General features: G+C 39.4%; 2 protein-coding genes across 3 annotated transcripts; both read right to left on the bottom strand.

Moving 5' to 3' along the window:
* Nucleotides 1-1,584: 1,584 nt before the first annotated feature.
* On the bottom strand, nucleotides 1,585-7,946 carry xpa (xeroderma pigmentosum, complementation group A). Of its 2 annotated transcripts, none has more exons than XM_066660294.1 (7): nucleotides 7,811-7,946; nucleotides 6,665-6,860; nucleotides 4,921-5,028; nucleotides 3,275-3,380; nucleotides 2,837-3,002; nucleotides 2,614-2,731; nucleotides 1,585-2,507 (listed from the first exon to the last, which is right to left on the bottom strand). In XM_066660294.1, the coding sequence occupies exons 2-7, from the start codon at nucleotides 6,843-6,845 to the stop codon at nucleotides 2,353-2,355; spliced, it is 834 nt and encodes a 277-aa protein (XP_066516391.1). In that variant the 5' UTR covers nucleotides 6,846-6,860; nucleotides 7,811-7,946; the 3' UTR covers nucleotides 1,585-2,352. The 2 variants fall into 2 exon arrangements, with proteins under 2 accessions (XP_066516391.1, XP_066516392.1); XM_066660295.1 differs by having other exon boundaries at nucleotides 7,921-7,936.
* A 3,785-nt stretch (nucleotides 7,947-11,731) lies between these two features.
* On the bottom strand, nucleotides 11,732-18,151 carry saraf (store-operated calcium entry-associated regulatory factor). Its single transcript, XM_066659998.1, has 6 exons — nucleotides 17,687-18,151; nucleotides 15,990-16,168; nucleotides 14,853-15,315; nucleotides 14,221-14,380; nucleotides 14,044-14,132; nucleotides 11,732-13,655 (listed from the first exon to the last, which is right to left on the bottom strand). Exons 1-6 carry the CDS (start codon nucleotides 17,748-17,750, stop codon nucleotides 13,630-13,632), a joined length of 981 nt encoding a protein of 326 aa, XP_066516095.1. The 5' UTR covers nucleotides 17,751-18,151; the 3' UTR covers nucleotides 11,732-13,629.
* Between the last annotated feature and the right edge of the window lie 4,822 nt (nucleotides 18,152-22,973).

Genomic DNA, 22,973 nt, shown 5'->3' with positions numbered 1-22,973 from the left:
AACTAAATGCAGACAAGACCGAAGTTTTATTAGTTGGAATGAAGACATTACTTTCTCATGTATCAAATTTCTCAGTTCATATTGATGGTGCTGATATTAAGCCAGCCCATTCATTTAAGAACTTTGGCTGCCTCCTAGATTCGAGTCTCTCTCTTGACTCTCATGTTAATCTAGTCACTAAAACTGCGTTTTATCACTTGTGGAATATTGCAGGCTTGCGCCCCATGCTTAGTGACAATGATGCTAAAATGTTGGTGAACGCTTTGATTTTTTTCTAGTATCGATTATTGCAATTCACCGTTCTACGTATTTCCAGTCAAACTTTTAAATTGTCTTCAATACATCCAGAATTCTGAAGCTAGGGCCTTTACCTCCACTAAGCATATTACACCTGTTCTCCAGCAGCTGCATTGGCTTCCTGTTGAGCATAGAATTAAATTCAAAATGATTCTTCTCAACTTCAAGGCTCTACATGGTCTTGTCTCTGGTCTTGGCTCTGTCTGGACTAATTTCTTTGTATTGTCCTTCCCGCTGTCTCCGCTCCTCAACCTCTTGTATCCTTACTATCCCCTCAACCAAACCTTCTACCCTGGGTGGCAGATATTTTAGTGCTGCTACCCCTAAACTTGGGAACCCTCTTCCTCTTCTTCTTCGCAACTGTCCAGTCTTTAATGGTAGCACAGGCATCACGCAAAACCCACTTTGTGCCATTCAAGATAATAACGTGAGTGTTCAGAGATAGTTCATTGTCAACACTGAGGAAGCTACTCCACCTTAAATTCGATGTTGTCAGTCGTTAGACCACGCCCCTCTCTGCTGATGTCCCGCCTCCCACGTGAGAAAAGTGTCATAGATCTTATTTACACTTTCAGATCCTTTCAGTTTCAGACTTAAGACCGAAAAAAAGATGTGAAACTAAAAAATTTGATTTGAATCTGAAAACATAAAATCTGCAATTGAAAAATATAAGAATTCAAACATCAAAATATATAGGTAAGTGAAAATTGAAAATGAATTATTTATTTAAAAAAATGAATCAAAATTCTATTTAAACAGAAAATAATCATCCTACACTTATTTTAATTTTGAATTTATTGTTGTATTTTTCAAAGTTCAATCTCAAGATTTGAACTTTCATGTTCAGCTTTTTTTTTTTAAATAAACAAAACGTTTGGCCCTAATATAGCTCCATACGAGTCCCGCTGATGTGTGAAGGGGAGAAAAGGGGTCAGTGTGTTCTGACTCTTTTCTATCATAACAGCACTAGCTCAGTGAGCCTTGAGCACTCGTGACCCTATTTAATTTTCATCTTTTGTGTCCATTTGGTTTCCTCTCCAGTGCCTCGTCCTTTCAGACCCATGGTGTTGATTTCTTCCGTCTCACAGTGGAAAGATGGACACAAACAGCTGTGGATGTGTTTAGATCTGAAGTTAAAGTGGAGCGTGATATTCTCTTCTCTCTCAAACTTGGCACTCACCAAATATATAAACACACATATACATACACACGCATGTAAATAGACTAATGTTAAAACCTGTTTAAAGCTACAAATAGCCTTCAGTCATTTCTTAACTTTATTATTGCATTTATTTTGACTCATTATTAAAATTGTATAATTTGTACATTTGTAAATTTTGCAATTTTCCACATATACAAAAAGGTGTAATAACACACAAACATCTCAAACAAGTGTATTTATCTCAAACTCTTAATGTCTGAGTTGATGTATGTTCCCTGTAAATAAACAATGTGGGGAGTTTGAACGCTACTTAGTAGCAGCACCAAGTGTCCAGAGAGAACTCTAATAATTCTGCCTCCAGCTTTATCCTCAAAAATCGTCATACAACCTGAGGAAAAACCGTCCTATTAAATGGTGAATCAAGTGTTTTGACACCGTCGCAGCATGAACAAATTTATTTTCATTTTATTTTTATTTTAATTGTTAATTAAAATGAGGTCTTCTTTGGACAGTGAGTGTGCAAGATAGGAATAGAAAACAAGTGAACAGAGAAAGAAAACAAGACCTGAACCTGCATTTCATGCAGTTTCCTGCCCTGTGACAGCTTCTGGGAGCGAAGGACAGCGAGGGGAAACAGAAGGGCCCAGAACATGAGGAACTTGTAAATGCGACAGTGAGTGAGAATGAGAAAGGGATAGAAAGAGTGAGAAAATTAATGGAACGAAGAGAAGAAAGCAATCTAAAGCAATATCTGTAATTTCTCAGCTGTGTGTTGTTCTATGGCACTGACTACTCAACACTGCCTTCTACTGGCAGCCTAACTCCATTGCTCCCTCAACACTTTCCCTCGCTAACTATTGAGTGAGCAAGGGAGCCATTTGTGATGTGGGCCTCTACATCTTCTCAAAGGTGAGCTGGTGTCCGCAGGTTTTACACACTTTCCTAAACAGTTCCTCGTCTGCGTCCAGCAGCTCTTCTGAACCGTAGTCATGCTGATGGGTGATCAAATCCTTCCTGAACACACTGCTTCTGACTGCTCGCCTCAGCTCTGAGAGAGAGAGAGAGAGAGGGGAAGGGGAGAGAGTGAGATATAGAGAGAAAGAATGTTTTGTGTGACAGTGTGTGTTTGTGTGATACAGAGTGTGTGTGTGTACCTTTGACCTTCTTGTTGAATCGTTTCTGTTTTTGGACCTCACGGTTCTCCTCTCTGTTTTCTCGCGCTTCCTCCAGAGCCTCCTCGCTTCCCCAGACTTCCAAAGACCGCTTCTCCACCTCCACACACACAAAAAAATTATAAGCCTCTAACGGACTCCTGGCATCGGAGATGGTGATTTTAATGAACCCATTCTAAAGTGTGTCCACATGCTCTAGTCTCACCTGTGTTTTCAGGTAGAGTTTCATGTCACCCCAGCGAGGATTGTGTGGGTTCTTCCTCAGAACAAAGCGTAGCGGCGGCGGCCTCAAGTCCAGATCACAGTCCTTCAACAAAAACTGCTGCTTTGCCTCTGTCCGAGAAATCAAGCGGTGTTTCTCCTCATTATCCCTTTATGACACAACACACAATAATTTTCCATTAAAGAGCAGCTTAAAGACCATTGTCAAGAATTCTGAAATATATGTTACCCTTTAATTCTGTGAAAGTGTGTTTTGTTTTACCATTTTGTTTCTGAAGAACATTCTTGAACACTTTTACAGGAACACACATACGCACGCACCTGCAAAGTGACTACAATTGCCCAACCACATCGGAAAAAAAAACAAGAAACCAAAAAACAGTCATATGTTGCAGTGAGAGAGAGAGAGAGAGAGAATTACCTGCATTTGTCGCAGACTGAAAGATCAAAGCTGTTGCTGAGATAGGAATCCATAAATGGCTTTGAACACTCCTCACACACCAGATAATCCGGCTCCATCACCGGGGCTCACACACAAAAAATATAATTTTATTTATTTAATTGTTCATCAGTCAATTAAACATTGAGTTTGATAGTTTTGCCAAGGTTTTGACACTGTCAATCCTTCCACCGTCTCTCTGATTATGTCTAGATCTTTGTCATGCTCATGCTAAACTCCCCTTCCTGGCCAAAGTGATGGAAGAGTTGTAGCTGCTCAGCAACATGACTTTCTAGCAAGAAACAATCTATATGAGCCATTTCAATCTGGTTTTCACACCATGCACTGAGACTGCCCTCATAAAGTCTGTAATGATCTGCTGCTACCAACAGATGCCAGATTTCTCAACTTCCTAATTCTTCTCGATCTATCATCAGCCCCCAGTGTTGTACCCCAGGGATCTCTCCTTGGGCCTACTTTATAATCTTAATTTTCACTGCTATGCTGATGAAATTCAGATCCATATCAGCACTGCTTCACCCGCTGCTTCTGCCCAAGTGGTGAGTTCCTGTATGGTTGATTTAAAACTCTGACTGCACACTAACTATCTAAGACCCAGTGCAGATAAAACAGAAGTTTTCCTAGTTGGAGCCAAATCACCACTTTCCCCAGGTTTCACATTTTTCTGTTGACATTGATGGTGCAGCTGTCAAGCCAGTCCAGATTGTTAAAACCTTGGCTGTTTTGTTGATTCCAAACTTACATTTGTCTATCACTAAAACTGCATTTTTCCATTTGCCGAACATTGCACGATTATGCCACATGCTTAATGACACTGACTCTAAAATGTTGTTCTATGCCTTTATTTTCTCGAGTCAATTACTGTAACTCCCTTTTCTTTGGCCTTCCAGTCAAATTAATTAACCGTCTCCAGTACATCCAAAACCCTGCAGCTAGAGTTCTTACATCTACCAAGTGCACTTCACATATTACATCTGTTCTCCAGCAACTGCATTGGCTCCCTATCATTTCTCAGATAAAATGTAAAATTCTTCTTTTAACCTTGAAAGCTTTAAATGGCTTGGCTCCTGCTCATCTTTCTAATCTGGTTCTCCCTTACCGTCTCTCTCACACATTTAGATCTACCAACACTGGACTTCTTACTGTCCCTTATACCAGACACTCAACCATGGGTGGCAGATCCTTTAGGGCAGCCGCTCCTAGTCTTTGTAACATTTTGTCTCAATCTCTCCATCTCTGCTCATCACTGTCTCCTTTGTATCTCAGCTTAAAACTTTCCTCTTCTCTTTTCTTTATCCTTGTTGATTTTTTTTTTATTTTACACTCTGTAAAATGTCCTTTGGTTTGTGGAAGGCGCTATATAAATTGAACTTATTATAAATGATTCTATTGCAGAAACCTCTGAAATGAAAAAGATCCACATATTGGGGACCCATTCTGTGGAGCATAAACTGATTCATTCAGGAATGACAAAACAGAATTGGATATTTTTTTTTTATCCAAAGTTAGGCCCACTATATAAATAATATATACATAATCATTCAACTCCATAATACTTGTTGATTAAATGGCTGATTTCAACTTTAATGGCTGTAGTTGGTAGTTACCAGGCTTTTGCACAATATTGGTCCTCTGTTCACTGTTATCCTCTTCTTCCTCAATGAAGAACCCTGCTCCTGAGTCGATGGTTTTCGACACTTTCGCTGTGACTGCACCTGTGGAACATGAACAAGTACCACAAATTTTACAGTCTGGCTTTGCACATTTTAATCTAATTTAAAATGTATTTGTAAATTGTAGAATCTGTATTTGCGGGTCAAGTCTCTCACGTGTTTTTTGTTAATTTCCTCTCGTGGGTTTTTACATTTTGAGACTTTCCTTTCGCATTTCACCCGATCCAAATACAAATGCATCCTGATCCACAAATGTGGCCAACAGGCGAACAAGCCTCCGCTAGGTGGCTCTGTTGTTTACCCCAGTGACTCAGGACTGACCTGTTGGTCTCAGCAAAACAGCCCCCTGTAGGCAGGACTGTAACTCCATTGGCTGCCGCAGTAAATGATAGACAGCTAACTCTGACTGCTGATTGGCTAAATAAAAGTGATGACCAATGAGAAGCACATATTCTGTTTTGGAGCCATGGGGTACTTGCCCCTCCCTCCGGCTGAGGGAGAGCATCTGTCTGAAACAAATCACCCGTTTTAACAATCCAATCTCAAAAATACATCCCATATCAGTCCAATAAGCAACACGGCTTTAGTCCAAATACGGGATGATTTTAACGTATTTTATTTGACAACCCTAGTCTGCAGCGAAATTAGGGAAGTTTTGCTGGATTTTAACGTTGTTAAATTTAGGGCACCTTCAAAAGTGTTACACAGTGATCACCGCACTCCCAACTGTCTGTGATATGAAGCTGAATTCAGCGGTGTGGGGGCTTTTTGTCCGAACTTCCACATTAATCCATCCATCCATCCATTATCTAACCGCTTATCCAGTTCAGGGGCGCGGTGGGTCCAGAGCCTTCCTGGAATCATTGGGTGCAAGGCGGGTAATACACCCTGGAGGGGGCACCAGTCCTTCACAGGGCACTTCCACATTAAATGTTGTGCAAATGCGTCTCCATTTAAGTTGGTCCCCATGTCCTAAAACAACTTGTTCGCCTGCTCTCCATATTTGTGGATCGGGCTGCATTTGTATTTGGATCGGGTGAAATGTGAAAAGAAAGTTTCAGAATCCAAAAACAGCAGCCTGTGAGTCACAGAGTGTGATGTATTCATTTGTGAACAGTGAAACATATTTGTGACTTTAATTTGTGGATGAACATTTACGCATTTGTAAAGTATTTTGAGGCTAATCTCTCTCTGCATAGCAAACAGAGGCAATATGGATGTAGCTTTTATATGTCCTGTTCCATTCATCAACACTGAACAAAGAATTTCACACAAAACTAAATACCACCCTCAAACAACCACTTTAAAGCAGCTTTATGCAAGATGTGTTGAAACTGAAAGAAGTGGCGTCACTGAACCCAGAGGAAAAACATCTGCTCAAATAAAATGTCCAGCTGCAGCGAGTCATATTGTAAATCCTGGAACAGTCACTCAGTCAGAGCCGCAGATATTGATGAAAATGGACTGATAAGAATACGCTGAAAGGAGCTTCTTAGGAGCATAGTGCAAAATAGTGCAACAACCCAGAGTGCAAAATGTGTTTCAAGCAGTTATAAATTTCTACCAGAGATGTCGGCAATTTCCATTTCTGCCAGATGAACATTTAATCAGGAGGAGGATGTAAGAAATAATTTAAATACATTGATTTGTTGCATCCTACTGATGTGCCATTGCTTACCGTCTCCAACGGATGGTGCTGTGTGAGCGAGTCGAGCTTGTCTCAGCAGCAGCGCCCTCTGGCGATTCCGCTCGATTCTGGCCAAAACAGCCGGAGGTAACTCTTCAAAACGGGGTTTAATCTGAGGATCAACTGGATCAGAACCAGAACTGTCGGTTCCGTTAGGCTCTGGGGGATCCATTCGACCTGGAGATCTCTGTAAACAACAGACTAGACTGTAAATGGTTTTAGCAAATGCTTTCGGTCATTGGTGACAACTAGCCATCCAATACAGGCTATATTCTGCAAGAAGGGTACACCAGGACTAGGGAATGGCGGTATACACATTTTTCATACCACCATACTGGCTCAAAATATTATCGCGGTATACGGTATGACCGTGGGGAGGGGATGCTCTGTCAGGCTGCGCTGAGCCTTATATCTGTAGCTAAACACAAAGTTGAGTAATTGTAGCTAAACACAGCCCGACAGTGCACACCGACACGTGTTGATGATAAAAGCCTGTTTCTGAGAGAGCAAACCTCAGCAACTTGTGCTGATGGAACAGAAAATTCGACAATAAGCAAATTAAGACGGTGTACAATGTTTAAAAGCACAACTGGCGCTAACAGGCACTTATGGTTTAGCACACCACAGCAGATTTTTCAGCCAACTGAGGCTTCAAATTTGACACATCACACACGTCATAAATACCACCCTCATTTTGAGATACCGTCCACATTTGTAAAAACCGCGGAATATGTTATCACTATATGGAAAGCTCTACTCTAGAAGGGGGATCACTTTGCTTTGAAGATTTGATGTCATTCATCCACATGAACATTTGTCAGGTCAGGTGCCGATGATGGAACCAAAACTAACTCCAGAACCTTTTGGATGGAGCCCCATCACTCCAGATATAACAGGTCCAGTGCACTGAGCAAGATGACCACCTTGGCTCATTTGCAGCTGCTCCAGTGCGTCCTTTCGGTTGCACTGCAGTCATCTGAAAAGGTTTAAGCTCTGTTTGCTACTTGATCTTTAAGAACATGTAAGGTGATAAGTGGCAAGGGTTTCTGAATATATAACCAGATTCCTGAGACACTCCTGGACTCCAGCAGATAAAGCGAACCTGGGTAAAATTGAAGGGAAATAAAAAGCACTCACCAAAAGGAGGCCAGAAATGATCAAGGTTTTGTTATTTTTAATTTTAAATAAAATACCACTCCATTCACACGGATACTTCTTTGTTTATGTCAGTCTTCTTCTACACTCACAGGTGAAAGCAGGATTTATAGGGCGCCCTCTGCCGGTCACTGGCGCTACCCACTAACAGCTCCACGTTGCAGCTCCAAGTTACAGACCCAGAAATCCAGTGGAGTCGGATCACATCCAGCTCCGCCAACATCCAACTCCTTCTTCACGGGAGGTTAGGGTTAGGTTTAATGTTAGGTTATATTGGAAGGGACTGGATGACATCCAAATCCTCCCTGCGTATTTCTGGTTCTACAGCACCGACCTACCGGAAAGGGACAAATTCACGGTCTTAATAAACCGAACGAAAAATTTATATATATATATATATATATATACACTGAAGCCCTGTATGATTCTAAATATACATACAGCGACATTAGATATTCGCTCTTATTCGGATATTCTAGAAAGGACTCACACGGCCGGTTAGCTCAGTTGGTTAGAGCGTGGTGCTAATAACGCCAAGGTCGCGGGTTCGATCCCCGTACGGGCCAACTTTAACCTTTAATTAATCTACACCAGTCACGAACATTTTAAAACATATATTACACACTCGGCGTACGATACTACAATATAATATTGCATTCTCAGCAGTGTTGAAGTCACTGGTGTTACATCTGAAATCTGAAAACTATTAATTTCAGTTTTGCTGCAGTGACAGCTTCTACAATTTCTGGGAGACACATTAATGCGAGGATTTGATAGTATTCTTTCACATAAGGTATTTATGCAGCCACAAAAATTATGAAAGCTAGAAATTATTCCCATAAAGGTTTTCTTTCATACAAGTTTTTTTTTTCTAAAAATATAATGTGTTTTTGTTTAAATGTGTTTTATTAAATTTATATAAAAAATTCAAATGGATATTATTGAAAATATAAGCAACGAAATTACGAGAGTAACTCAGTAACTATTCTCTCAGCTCCTCTGGCCACACACAAGCACTTTGTACTTTTATAATTACAGACTTTAGGCCATTTGTTGCTCTGTATACTTATCCCCATTTCACCCTGTTCATCAGTGGTCTGTACCCCCAGAGTGAAGTTATGTTTTGGGTGGTGGATCATTCTCAGTGCTGCAGTGACATGGTGATGATGTGGTAATGTGTTTTGCTGATTCGAGTAGATCAGACACAGCATTGCTGCACGACTTTCTTAACGCTTTGTCCACTCTGCTAGACACTCCTAACTTGTTGATCCACCTTGTAGATGTAAAGTCAGAGACAGTAGCTCATCTGTTGCTGCACAGTTTGTGTTTGTTGTCCTCTATCAGAGGACACAGGATGCTATCGACTGAATGTTTGGGTTGGTGGACTACATGTACTCCAGTCTATAATGGCAGATCTACAAAGTGCTCCTATGTGGCCAGTGGAGCTGGCAGAATGGACAATGTGTGTAGAAACAAGGTAATAATGTTATGGTTGATTAGTGCATGCTTTTTTAAAACAAACCCAGGTTAAGGAGAAAGTAAAACCAATAAAATATTTATTTTAAAGACTTAGTGTCATATAATTACGTTTGTTGATGGTAAAGTGTAAGTTAGGACTGCAAACCTGTCTTGGAGGGGGGTGGGTCTAAGACACCAGATTTCACTGTTGAGCCTTCTGGAGGTGTTGTGGGCTTAATTCTGCGAAACACCTACAAGACTAAGTGCCAAACTGATGACCCCTGTGAAGCAGTGGCAAATGCTGGTCTTTCAAGGAGGGGAAGCTCAATTTCGGCCTACATCATAAAATGTGTCGGTTTATTTATACGTAAATTCTACCCTCCATTCCTTTTCAAGAAAATGATCTGTGACCCTGTCGTAACAACAAGGCGTCTTTTCCAGGGACTTGACTAGTGTCCTCTCAATGGCCAGCAGAGCTAGGCTGCTTAAACGGCCTTGGCCCATGTGAAGTGTGTCCCCCTGTGCTCCCACGGATCTTTATACCAAAGTATCGCTGATTCGCTCATTTCGCTGTCAATCGAAAAAGGATTCAGCCTCAGACAGATCATCCAATCATCATGCAGAAGCTGAGCGTCCGGGCCAGCCGAGGCCAGCCCACTGCCCCATAGACCCCCAGAGACTCTGAGCATCCGATGGGCGGGACAAAGCCCAGCATTTATCCAATGACTCGTCTCGTTTCGCTGCACTTCACTATTGAACTCTGTGGACGCTGTTTAAAGCGCTGTGAAGCTGCAGGAATGATTGAGAGGAAAGCCGTGTCTTTACCAGTGATACGAAGCTGATTCTGAGTGCGTTGTAGTGGATATTTATTCACTGACATGTACACACAACAGTATATATTTGATCACTTATTTTTTTACATTTTAGGGGAAGCTGAGCTTCCCTTGCAGTCTTAGAGAAATCGCCGCTGCTGTGAAGAGCTAGTGATACAGTGGGTGGTTTGGGTGCTCATGGGCTGGGCTCATTGAGTAACCGTAGTTGTTAAGGATAGCTGGTTGCTGATCGGATCCTAAACGGCCACAGCAACCTTAGTGTTGAGGTGTTGGATTCCACATTAATTTTGTGGCTACAGTTAGGAAGAGTGTTGGGCCATGTGTGAAGCTCTAATGGATCGGCATATGATATTTTACGTCTTATCCCATGGATGATCATAATTAAAATCATATTTAAAATAAATATAAAGGAAAATACGAGAAATTATGACATTTTTACTGCACATGCCGTTCAAACAGATCACTGAGATTTACATTTTAGAACTAAAAGAAACAAACGTCATAGGTTTCAGACAGAGCCGTACACTCCAAATGCTTGGTGGTCAAGTGACTGATGCAGGCTCCACATAGCATCAGGAAGCTCCAGGCGGCCACTTAAATGCATTGTCAGGGAGAAACTGCACATTTTTTTTTCATTATTCTTCAATAAATGCATTGATTGACAGTATTTCTACAGCACATTGACCTGTGTATGTGCTTACATATATGCTAAAAAGAAAAAAAGAAATAAAATCGCCACTGTTTCAGGATTAGTGTGAAAATCTGGCGTTACTTGGCTCGTAGGTATATTTTAGTCTATCTCAGTTATGGACATATTCCTTTTGTCGATTGGGCTAAGAAAAATTAATCATAATTACTGCTTTTTAAACTTGTACAGTAGTCTGTATGAAATATACCCTATGGTTTCTTTCAAGTTACAGGGAGGTGAAGTTCATAAATCAGTTAAGATTATGTTTACAACACATCATTCATTCATTCATTATCTGTAAGCGCTTATCCAGTTGGTCCAGAGCCTACCTGGAATCATTGGGTGCAAGGCGGGAATACACCCTGGAGGGGGCGCCAGTCCTTCACAGGGCACACAGACACATTCACTCGCACCTACGGACACTTTCGAGTCGCCAATCCACCTACCAACGTGTGTTTTTGGACTGTGGGAGGAAAACGGAGCACCCGGAGGAAACCCACGTGGACACGGGGAGAACACACCAACTCCTCACAGACAGTTATCCGGAGCGGGAATCGAACCCACAACACATCATGGTGGTTTTAATAATCTTATATGGACCCAATCTATATCAGATTTGACAGAAGGTGCCTTCATGTAGAAATCTGCTATTAAAAAAGGTCTATTAAAATATTACATCCAGCCAGGACATTAAATCACATTTGCACAAATAAAACATTTAAAAACATTTTACCATGCACTTATTACCACAATGAATAAATCTCTAAAGAAGAAAACAAAACTAAAAAACACTAACAATTTTTTTAATATAATGGCTGTTTCATTTCAGGAGGATGAAGCACCATTACATTACTAAATATTCCAACAACAAATATGTGAAACAAATCTTTAAACACCTGCATATTTCATGCAAAGAACACACTATTGGGAAGCAGATTTGCTTTATTAAAAAGGAAGGAAGGTGTGACTCAAGGTGTTCTTTCTTTACTGTTAAAAAGTCTCAGATGTGCAATACATTCTAGTCTACATAATCACAAATACAAGTCTGTTCCTTATTGTGTAACTTTAGCTTAGATTCTATTGCAAAATAAATAATTTCACCTTCTCCACTCAAGTCTACAATCACTCGCCCAGTTACATTTAACAAATATGCACCCAGAAAAACATCACTCTATTCCCAGTGGAATAAATAATGTTATGAGAAGGTATTTCCAGGCTGTTGGTTGTTATGCTTATACTTTACTCAAAGTGCTATAGACTAATTTACTGTTAAAATTCCCCAAATCTAATTATTGGGGAAATCCGCTAACATACTTTATCACACGTGTTAACTGGATAAAGATGTGCTGATAATATAAAATGTCATTCTTTAAATGTCTTAGCCCTTAAATGCACGTCTGTTATGCTGTAAATCTACAGTGCTGCTGGTGTCTACCGCTAATGTCCGGGAACTATTGAAAGGCTCCATGATCCGCCATTGCTATAAAAAATAAAAAATAAAAAAATGGTACATTGGAGTCAATGGAGTTGGCAACTCTCTCTCTCTCTCTCTCTCTCATATATATAGCGCTCTGTTCCACATTTTTAGCATTATCATGTGTAAAATATTTTTCCAGCCAGCCAATCAGAGTACACAATGTTATTAATCTCCACCCACACATCTTTAGATGTCAAATAAAGAGCTTCATGTTTTTTATTAGAAATATCCACGTCATTCAGATACAGAAGTGTTCACAATAAAGTGGGAATCTGAAAAAAAAAATAATAATAATAAAAATACACCTGCCCTAGTTTTTACAAAAAATATATAATCTAGAATAAAGCACATATCAAATACAGTACAAAGTTGTCTAACCTGTCTGAAAAGGCCTCATCACAAATATAATAAAAATCCATAATAAAATATCAAATATTCTTTCCTGACAAACACCCATAATGTATATTAAATGAAAAAAGACAAAGTTTTAGAAGCTAGTTTCACAGATTGTGAGCTAACTGCCTTAGTTGTTCCAGCAAATTCAAGGAACGACTGTGGCTAACAATGCGCAAGTAACTTTGCCTATGGGTAACTGACTTCATTCTCAGACCATCCCTGAAATTACTACTGAACACATTAGCACTTGGTAGATGAACTATTACTATTACATTCATTATCACTATTGGCTATTATTGACTCTAGCCATATTATTTTGTTGGTGTAATGCTCAGTAGGATTACTTTCAGAAAATTTAACCTAGAAACAGACTAAATTATAACTTTGATCACAAATTGGTTTTAAGAAAGCAAACATCAGTTAGCACTAATATTACTCTAATGGTATTTGCTTTCATAAATGAAAAAAAACAAGGGATGCAAATATAAGCCTCAATTTCCAATACAAATGTATTACATATATTAGCATTGTTAGCCAACCAAGTTAGCAGAGAATGTTCTCACAACTTTGGCTAACGTTACCCAAAAGTTCTAATAATGTTTTAAAGCAATCATTTTATTTAAAAATGACAAACATCATTAAAATGTTAATTGAACCTTAGACCAAAACCTTTTCTTTAAACCTTAGTTATATTATTTGTATTATTATTATCATTAATAATACTTATATTAGAATTTCGGGTAGTTTGCCAAAGCTCTGGGATCCTTCTCTGCTCGCTGGGATGCCAGCCATACCAAGTTATGCTCTATTATTCCTGGACAGTTGAAGTTAGCTCTCACTAATCCTTGAAATCAATCAACTTGTAAAATCCACCTGCATTTTCCTTCACATTTCCACTGCAGACATTTTGGTTTTAGGACATTAGCGGCAAGATTGTGTTCAGAGGTATTTATCTCCTCTTTGTGCCGCCAAACCCTGAAGAAGAAAAATAAACAGATTTCTTTAAATTAAAAATCAAATTAAGCACCTACATTTATTTCACATTTATATACCTGTTTCCATAGCCTCATAGCCTTATAATCTGTGGTGTGGAAAATTAGAATAAGGTATGAACAAATACAAAGCTAATAGGAATAATACTGGTAAAACTCTGGTTTTAGGTTAAACGTAGGCTGCAAAATATAAAAAAAAAAAAAAAAAAAAAAATAGGCCAAGTTCCCAAAGTCTCAGTGTTAAAATTATCTTGAATGGCACAAAGTGGGTTTTGCGTGATGCCAGTGCTACCATTAAAGATTCCTATCTTTCTATTTGCTCAGATGGCTTTGGAAAATAAAATTACTTATCTGTTGTGGTTTTTGTTTACCTGAGGCGGTGCGAGTTCCTGAGTTGGTTTTTGGGGCCGAAGGAGGGGTGAAGTAAGAATGGCTGTTGGGGCCCATAGGAGGCTGACGTCTACAAACAAAGCAAAAGTATAAACAGAAAGAAAGGATAGATTTCACTGACCATTCAGTGCAACGGAAAAGTACAGTTCTCTCCTTACCTCTGATTGCCGAACAGATATCCCAGCAACCCTCCTGTGCCCATCCCAGACCAGAACCCCCCTCCTCCTACACCGGCACGAGTAAACCCTGTGGAGTTGGGTCTGGTGTACGAGTCTGCGAAGCCATAACTTGGTCCAGAGGAGGAATGTGAGGAATGAGCTAAAAACAAAGAAAAATACTTTTTAAAGTGTTATAAAAAATTTTTACATTCTCAAAAAAAAACTGTCACTGTGGTTGTACCCTCAAGGGTACATATTCAGTATCTTTACGTAGAGAACACAATTGTACAATAATCTAATATAATGGTAGACTTTAACATTTTAAAGTTTTGATTTCAAACGCCCCATTACATCTCCAGGAGTTACACTGTGTTCTTTTATTTTACACAGTACTATATAAGATGAAGAATATTCAACTCTCCTTCTGGAGAAGGGAATGTGATGTATCTTTAAGGAACACAACTGAACTTTAACTCCACTGCTGTCCTTTGAAGGTACATTTACACTGTACATTTAGTGACAATGCTATACCTCTACCATACATTTTTCTGAAAGTGATAAGAGTTAGAGAAATACATATATAAAGCCTGTGATATAGAAAAGCTGGATTTAAACCTAACGCACTAAACTACCTGTGTAATCAGGTTTAAACCCGGGAGGAGGCGGCCCCATGTTGCCGTAATCTCCGTTGTAAGCTTGTGGCCCGTCTTCATGGACCCCCTGGCGGCCATGGGTGGGATTACACAGGAACATTTTATAGACACCGTAGGCCAGCACCAAGAAGAACACGATGATGATTAACCCTCCAGCGCCCTCTCCTGGAGAGCTGCCACCTTGTTGATAAAACCCTCTGCCACTTTGGCCTTTATCCTGGAAGAAACTGGAAGCAAAACTGCTGAATCCAGAGGAACCGCGAGAGCCATAAGAACCGTGAGAACCATGGTTCTGCTGACCCTCTGCTGTGAGCTCCAGGGTGTACTCCACACCACAGGAGCCCTGCAGAATGTAGGGGTCATCAGGACTATTAAAACCTTCACACGAGACCTCCACACGACCAAAACGGTACAAGTTGTCCATGTCAGCCTTGCACTCCCACTGAAAAAAGAGAGAAAAACAGAGAAAAGAAGGGAGAGAGAGAGAGAGAGAGAGAGAGAGAGAGAGAGAGAGAGAGAGAGAGATTGTTTGCTTATATTATTATTACTATTATACTTTTATTTATATTGGGTTTAAATTGCTAAAAGTGTGTGTGTGTGTGCTGTTAAAATCTTTGCTAAACCTAACACTCTTTACCATAATTCAATATCAATATATATCACAATGTTTCAATGAAATGTTTCAATAACAACAATATGATTTTTAAATGTGTTCAAAATGCATTATTTACAGCGTCTGTTACTGACTGATGTTCATTTCAGGGCTCTCCATTTTAAATTTAGTTCAAAAATATTATCATTGACAACCAAGAGGTTTATGTGTGATGGTGATGTCATGGTTTTGGATCGTTCTTGTCAGTTTTTCTGTGGCATTTATGTTGTTCATATCGATATCAGAATTATATTGTAGCAACCGAAATTATGACATGTATCATGACAAATTTCTGCCTTATCATCCAGCCCAAGCTATACCTACTTTAAACATGGCCATCCCCTTGGTTCATAAACTGATAAAAAAAACTGAATAATTAAAAAAGAAATAAAATTGCATAATTACGGTCAGTTTATTTCTAGTGGTAAAAATTACAGACTGCGCCTTTTAATTTCTCAACGCACCTGTATGTCCACTCCATCCCATCCTTTATTCTGACACTGGATGACCTCCGGGACGAAGGAGCCACAGCCAGCTGATCCTCCCACACACTGCAACTGAGGAATGGGGCTGGAGCGGCGAGCCGCGGTGTAGCGCCCTTTATACAGCGTCAAAACCTGCACATCACGCAGCAATACTGCACCTGAAATAACCACAAAAAAATATATATGCAAAGTGTATTCAAAGCCCCGTCTCAAGGATTGGGAGGTTGGGCTGAACATTATTCATGGCAACATGGTTTTACAGTCACAGATTGTAGACCACCTGTTGCTTTGCATAACTACTTTTTCCCCACTTTGGTCCTTCATCAGTGGACACACGACAAGATGCAGTAATAACATGAAATAGCATCTGCATTTTAAATTTGGGTTACAGTGGCATATACCAGTAGCACTGAAATCTTGCGTACGGGTGCCAGTGGCATATGCCAATGGGATTCACTTTTTTTTTTATTATTATTATTTTTTTTGTGTGAAAGTGGCATATGTTGATTTGAGTGACATTTGTTTTTGTGACATTGACATATATTCCATTGTGGAACATTTGCCATTAGCCTACGTTTAATTAGCACTTGGATGTTTAGGCACCTATCTAAATGTAGTGTTCCTAAACATCCATGTTCTAGCTAAATGCAGGTGCTTTACATGCTAGTAAACAGACCTTAAAACCAAACAAGTGGCATGTTACAAACATAGCATCCCATATTAGCACAGAGCCCAATGTAACTGTCTTCACGGACCACTGAACTACAATCTGTTCCTATGCTAATATGACGATAAATGTCAGCACAAAAAGTCAAGAAATGAAAGTCATATAGGTGCCAGTACCTACTGGCAATGTGGTGGTACATCGCATTGGCACAATTTACAACTCTGCATGTCAGGTACTTGTCAGCTGACATTTCAAAAATAATTATGACTTTCTGAATTAGGCTGACAAAATGTCATGCAATTTGTCCATCTTATGCAAAGTTTGGACACCCCTGAATAAGTTGTCTTATTGATTTTCTAAGTGACAGTAAATTAATTGCCTCTAGAGGGAACAAACCTCTGCTCATTTTACTTAATTTAACTTGCAGAAAAAAAGTGAAATGTGCCCTGGCACATAAAATATTTTTAATTCTCAAAATTCTCAACTTCTATCTGTTGGTTGTATGAAATATTTATACATATAAGAAATTACCAATTTATAAACCGCTTAAATGTGGTTACTTTCCCTTTATAAGGGCTTAATGTCAGGTCTTCACGGGCATTAACTATTACCGCTCTGTCACTAGAACACGCGCACTGAATCTGACGTGCTGTTAGTTTAACCGTGTTTTCTCAAACGGCTTAAACGCAGCATTTAAACAACTGTATCTACGTATAAAAGTACACTATGGTACAGCACATTTCGACAGCACAACTCGCCAGAACACCGCAACTGTTCTGAATTTGCCATTTCTGTTCCAACTGCTCCGTGCCCCATTAACGTCGACGGTTACAGCGTTCAACGTCTGAACACCGCATCGAGAGCGCAATATCTTAATTGACAAATTCGAATAAGAAGCCAAATCTATATTAGTATTTAGACAATTTAATACCCACAAACCGAGAGATATTACTGTTCGTATGAATGTTTACGCTGAAACATTTAAATGATTAATAAACATATACTTTACCATTATTCCAGCAGTAGATGGAGGACAGACTGAGGAGACTCAGCACAAACAGTTCAGCAATCATCTCTAAACTCGCTCAAACTCTTTTCGCTGTAAAAGTGTCTGAGTGATTACATGAATCTTAAAAACACGTAGTCGATGTAAATATTAATGTAATCTGATGCAAATAACAGGAAACCACGTCTCCTCTTCTCTTCCTTGTGTGTGTGTGGAGCTCAGCGGTGGCGCCTATTGGACCGGAGGATATTTTCAATTTGTTTTCGTGTTTAAAATATAAGACAAAAATTAAATACATCGTTTCTACACTCACTGTCTATTTAACTGCGGTTAAGTTGGCTTCATATTCGACATTCGTTTCGGAATGTGAGATTCGGAATTCCGTATTTTATCGCCAGTTACCAAACGTGTACAGTTGCAGATTCAAAAAATGACATCCATGGCCTTTATTTACTAAAATGTACTTGCTGAGATTAAGCCAGAAACGCAGCCGATTATCACTGATTTTGTCCCTACAGCGTTAGGGACCGTCGCACAATTACTAGAATTAACGTTTAGCGTTTAATGTTAATATCCAAATATCTCTTTCCTTATTGTACCTAGTGATGTCACATCAACTTACAAATATACAGATATTTATTCTTCACACATTACAAGGCTAATTTTGGTGAAAAATTCAGTCATTCATTTTATAATGATTAAAAATAACAAAATAAATCTATTAATCTCTCACCATTGGACCTAATGATGTTTAGGCAACTTAAAAAAAACTACAGATATTAATTCTTCACACATTACACAAAAGCTTACACAGAAGATATTGTACAGTGATGAGGCAAACATTTATGTGAATGGTGAAGTTAACAAACAAAACCTCCGCTATTCGTCTGACACTAACCCACATTGGATAGATCCTTCCACTGTTGGAACAAAAAAAATGATGGTATGGTGTGGTATATGGGGTACAAAGATAATGGGGCCGTTCTTCATCAATGGAAACCTCAAGGCCACTGGATATGTGAAATTGCTACATGATGATGTGTTTCCCTGTTTATGCACTGAAGCTGGCACGTTCCCTGAGTTTTTCCAGCAAGATGGTGCACCACCACATTATGGGTGTCAGGTCCGAGCATTTCTAGATGAACAGTTTCCTGGAAAGTGGATTGGTCGTCTTGGGCCAGTTGAATGGCCCCCAAGGTCTCCCGATCTGACCCCCTTAGGCTTTTATCTTTGGGGTCATCTGAAGGCAATTGTCTATGCTGTGAAGATACGAGATGTGCAGAACGTGAAACTACGGATACTGGAAGCCTGTGCTAGCATTTCTCCTGTGGTGTTGCTATCAGTGTGTGAAGAGTGGGAGAAGAGGGTTGCATTGACTATCCAACACAATGGGCAGCACTTTGAACACATTTTATAAGTGTTCAGAAACTTGTAAATAACTCATGAAAGAACACACCATTGTTTTTCTTGTGAAATTCCCAATAACTTTGATGTGTCACATGACCCTCTTCCCATTAAAAAAACCAAAAGTTGAATCCAAAATGGCCGACTTTAAAATGGCCACCACGGTCACCACTCATCTATATATATACTGTTAGTGTTTTTTTTTTCTGGCTGGATGTGATATTTTGTTTTTAGATTTCTACACGAAGTTTCCACCTTCTTTTCAATCTGATATAGTAGTTTTTACATTAGTGTTTAAGGTTAGGTCCATGTAGGATTACTGAAACCACCATGGATGTCGTTAGATCTGTTTTAGGGGGCTGTAGCACCCCCTAAATGTTCTTTAGCGCCCCCACATCCTTTCATTTTCAACAATAGTTCTGTCTCCATATTTAAAATGTTATAAAACTTGGGCGCACATGCCCATTGGCTATCGATGTGATATTTGACAGAATACACACACATAGTGTTGCCCACCATCTCATAAATTACAGAATCGTCCCGTATTTTGAGACTAAAATATATCTTGTGTTTGAATCGTATTTTTGATGTCACATTGTTATGGCGATGGTTTGAGACAGAAACACACAGCTCTTTCTCAAGCTAGGGTTATACTTGATGCATTGAACATAGCACGAGTGAGCGCGTGCCAAAAGTGACGCAATCGCAGCGACCCCGCCCCTGTGTGTTGGCTGATCACCATCTGGTGGTGAGTTGGATCTGATGGTGGGAAAATCTGCCGGACAGATCTGGTAGGCCCAAATGTATAGTGAGGGTGTGCTGGGAAAAGCTGGCAGAGGACTCTGAACAAATGGATTTCAACTCTCTCCTCTGAGAGAACATGTTCCGGAGGAAGTAAGGGGAATGAAATCTGAATGAACTCTGTTTCTGAATGAACTCTGTTTCCAGAGCATGGGAGGAGTTTGGAGAGGCCATGGAGAATGACTTCCTGGAGAGGATGAGATTCGCCCAGAGTTACTGAAGGCACTCGATACTGTGGGGCTGTCTTGGATGACACGACTCTACAATGCTGCCTGTACTTTGGGAACAATGCCTTTTGATTGGCAAATGGGGGTGGTGGTTCCCATTCCTTATTACAGACAATGAATGAATAATTACATTAGAGAGCTTTCTAATTAAATTCTTACTAGTAAAAATATATTTTTTACTAGTAAAAATACAATATTTACTAGTAAGAACTGACATATAGATATCTATAATTCTCATTTTTACTAGTCAGAATTTCATTTTTACTATTGACAATTATATTTTACTAGTAAAAACTGAATTGGGACTTGTATTGCTGGTGTCATTTTAGGCTAAAATGGCTTGCAATATACTGCTAGCAAAAGATAAACAAGTTTGTTAGAGCTAGAGTATTCTCAAGACACAACTTTCAAAGGGAAAACAAGAAAATATGGTGAGGCATATCTCAAAGCAAGTTCATACTTCTCACTGAAGAGATGAGAGGATAAAATGTGTCATTTTTGCAGAGCAAATGTGCAGGTTCTACTCTTTTTCTTTCAGGAAGCTGTTTTATAATTAAATTTTTGTGCAGGGAATCATTTAGGAGCAAATATGTTTAACAATGACTTTTAAGCACAATCACTTTATTTATATTTTTTTTCTAGAAATAGTTGCAATTTTGTATGAATGTGTGAAAATATTTTCATCTACACAAGGCAGAAAACATTTGGGAACCACTGTGTTAGTGTGGTACGTGTGGATCAGTCACAGCACTGCTGCAGAAGTTTTGCTCTAGTCCTCTCTATTAGACACTAACTTGCTCCACCTTGTAGATGAAATGTCAGAGACAGTAGCTCATCTGCTGCTGCACAGACTGTGTTGATCTTCCTCTAGTCCTTCACAGGTCACACAGTGGACACAGGACGCTGTTGGCTGGATGTTAGGTTGGTTGACTATTCTCTGTCCAGCAGTGACACTGAGGGGTTTAAACTTAAGCAGCACTGGTGTGTCTGATCCACTCGTACCAGCAAAAAACATATTAAAACATCACCAACACATCAGTGTCATTGCAGCGCAGAGAACGTTCCACCACTCTAATCATACTCTGTGGGGATCATGACTAATGCAGAACAAGGGGCTACCAGTGTATGCAGAGCAACAGTATAAATACAAAATGCTCCTGTGTGGTCAATGGAGCTGACCAAGTGGACAGTGTGTGTAGAAACAATTCAATATTTTGAATCAAATGAAATATTTTAAAAATAACCTAATAAAATAAATGCTTTTAGTTATGCTTTTGAAACGATTAAAGTACAGGAGATTTATAATATAAGTCTGTGTTTTTCTGCTCTAACAAAAAATTAATATCAAATTATAATGTAAATATTTTGCCATATTCCAGACACACCGCGAACCTGAATTGGATAAGTGGTTACAGACAATGAATGAATGAATGAACGAATTCATTTATTAATATTTTTTTCAGCCTCAGGAGATAAATATATATACTTATATAAAATTTACAAAACACTAGATTAATCTTCCATCTAACCAGAAACTATCCTTAAATTGCCAAATTACTCCTTTAAAATGAAAAGCATTTTTATTTCCAAATTGGGCGGCATGGTGGCTCAGCAGGTAGTGTCGCAGTCACACAGCTCCAGGGACCTGGAGGTTGTGGGTTTCGATTCCTGCTCCGGGTGACTGTCTGTGATGAGTTGGTGTGTTCTCCCCGTGTCTGCGTGGGTTTCCTCCGGCTGCTCAGGTTGCCTCCCAGAGTCCAAAAACACACGTTGGTATGTGGATTGGCGACTCAAAAGTGTCCATAGGTGTGAGTGAATGTGTGTGTGTGTGTGTGTGTGTGTCTGTGTTGCCCTGTGCCCTGGTGTATTCCCCCCTTGTGCCCAATGATTCCAGGTAGGCTCTGGACCCACCGCGACCCTGAACTGGATAAGTGGTTACAGACAATGAATTAATTTCCAAATCTAATATAATAAAAGTCCCACCGGAGCATAATCATACAAATAAGTGATTTTTCCTGAATGTAACACCCCAGAGTCAAGTTTTCAAGTCACCTTTATTTCTGTCAGTGTTCATATACAACACTCTGAGATGGATAGATACAGGAGCTCTTCTTCATCTAAGAATAATGTTGAACTGCTGAGGAGATGTAATACTAACAGCACCATCAGAAAACTGTCTGCGACTCATCTGCACGAGTGAAATAACAGAGAAGTGGTTTAAGCATAAACCAAGGATTCAGTTCAGTGCAGCAGTCCAAGCAACACAACAGTAAATAACTGATGTTTAATGTTGTTTGAATACCCTATACACAGTATATCATGATGAACCTGCAGCTATTGTATATAGAAAAAATCTCTTATTGGTGTTACTGCGTCCAGTGTCCGAAAGAAAGAAAGAAATTGCAAAGGAGAAGCTCACTAAGGCTGTGTTTAGTGTTAGTAAGTTTACAATTAGAGTGTAATTAGTTTTAACAGCACTGAACTGAAATTTAATTGTGTAATAAGTGAACAGCGGCTGATGTCCCTCAGCGGCTTGTCTAGTTGTGTTGAGCGCATGGCAACTGGGCAAACTGCAAAGAAACACTAGGGACAAGGAAAAAAACAAACAAAAACAAAAAAAGTGTGTGAGTGTGTTAGCATGTAAAAGGGCTATAATTTTTGCCTATAATTAGCCCTTGCTAACATCTGTGTACAGTTGTATAACAAAAATGACAACATGGCTTAAGTCCATGGTTCTTTGTTGCTACAAGGTTTTGTGTGTCCTACAGCATCAGAAACCACAATTAATTGTATAAAAATAATAATTATCTGTTTGAGCTTTCTTCACAACTCCATCTTGGTAGGCTGCTGTTACATAA

Source organism: Hoplias malabaricus, chromosome 2 (assembly GCF_029633855.1).
Source record: "Hoplias malabaricus isolate fHopMal1 chromosome 2, fHopMal1.hap1, whole genome shotgun sequence".
In the NCBI taxonomy this organism is placed as follows: Eukaryota; Metazoa; Chordata; class Actinopteri; order Characiformes; family Erythrinidae; genus Hoplias; species Hoplias malabaricus.
This window is presented reverse-complemented; position numbering and strand designations above follow the sequence as displayed.

What these genes read in the sequence shown, in the direction of transcription:
- xpa (XM_066660294.1), bottom strand. Translation starts at nt 6,845, where the DNA reads ATGGATCCCCCAGAGCCTAACGGAACCGACAGTTCTGGTTCTGATCCA. An exon ending in AGCACCATCCGTTGGAGACG is followed by an intron (nt 5,029 to 6,664) that starts GTAAGCAATGGC and finishes CATGTTCCACAG; the next exon opens with GTGCAGTCACAGCGAAAGTG. An exon ending in CAATATTGTGCAAAAGCCTG is followed by an intron (nt 3,381 to 4,920) that starts GTAACTACCAAC and finishes TTTGTGTGTGAG; the next exon opens with CCCCGGTGATGGAGCCGGAT.
- saraf (XM_066659998.1), bottom strand. Translation starts at nt 17,750, where the DNA reads ATGATTGCTGAACTGTTTGTGCTGAGTCTCCTCAGTCTGTCCTCCATC. An exon ending in CATCTACTGCTGGAATAATG is followed by an intron (nt 16,169 to 17,686) that starts GTAAAGTATATG and finishes TGGTTATTTCAG; the next exon opens with GTGCAGTATTGCTGCGTGAT. An exon ending in AGGAACTCGCACCGCCTCAG is followed by an intron (nt 13,656 to 14,043) that starts GTAAACAAAAAC and finishes TTTCTTCTTCAG; the next exon opens with GGTTTGGCGGCACAAAGAGG.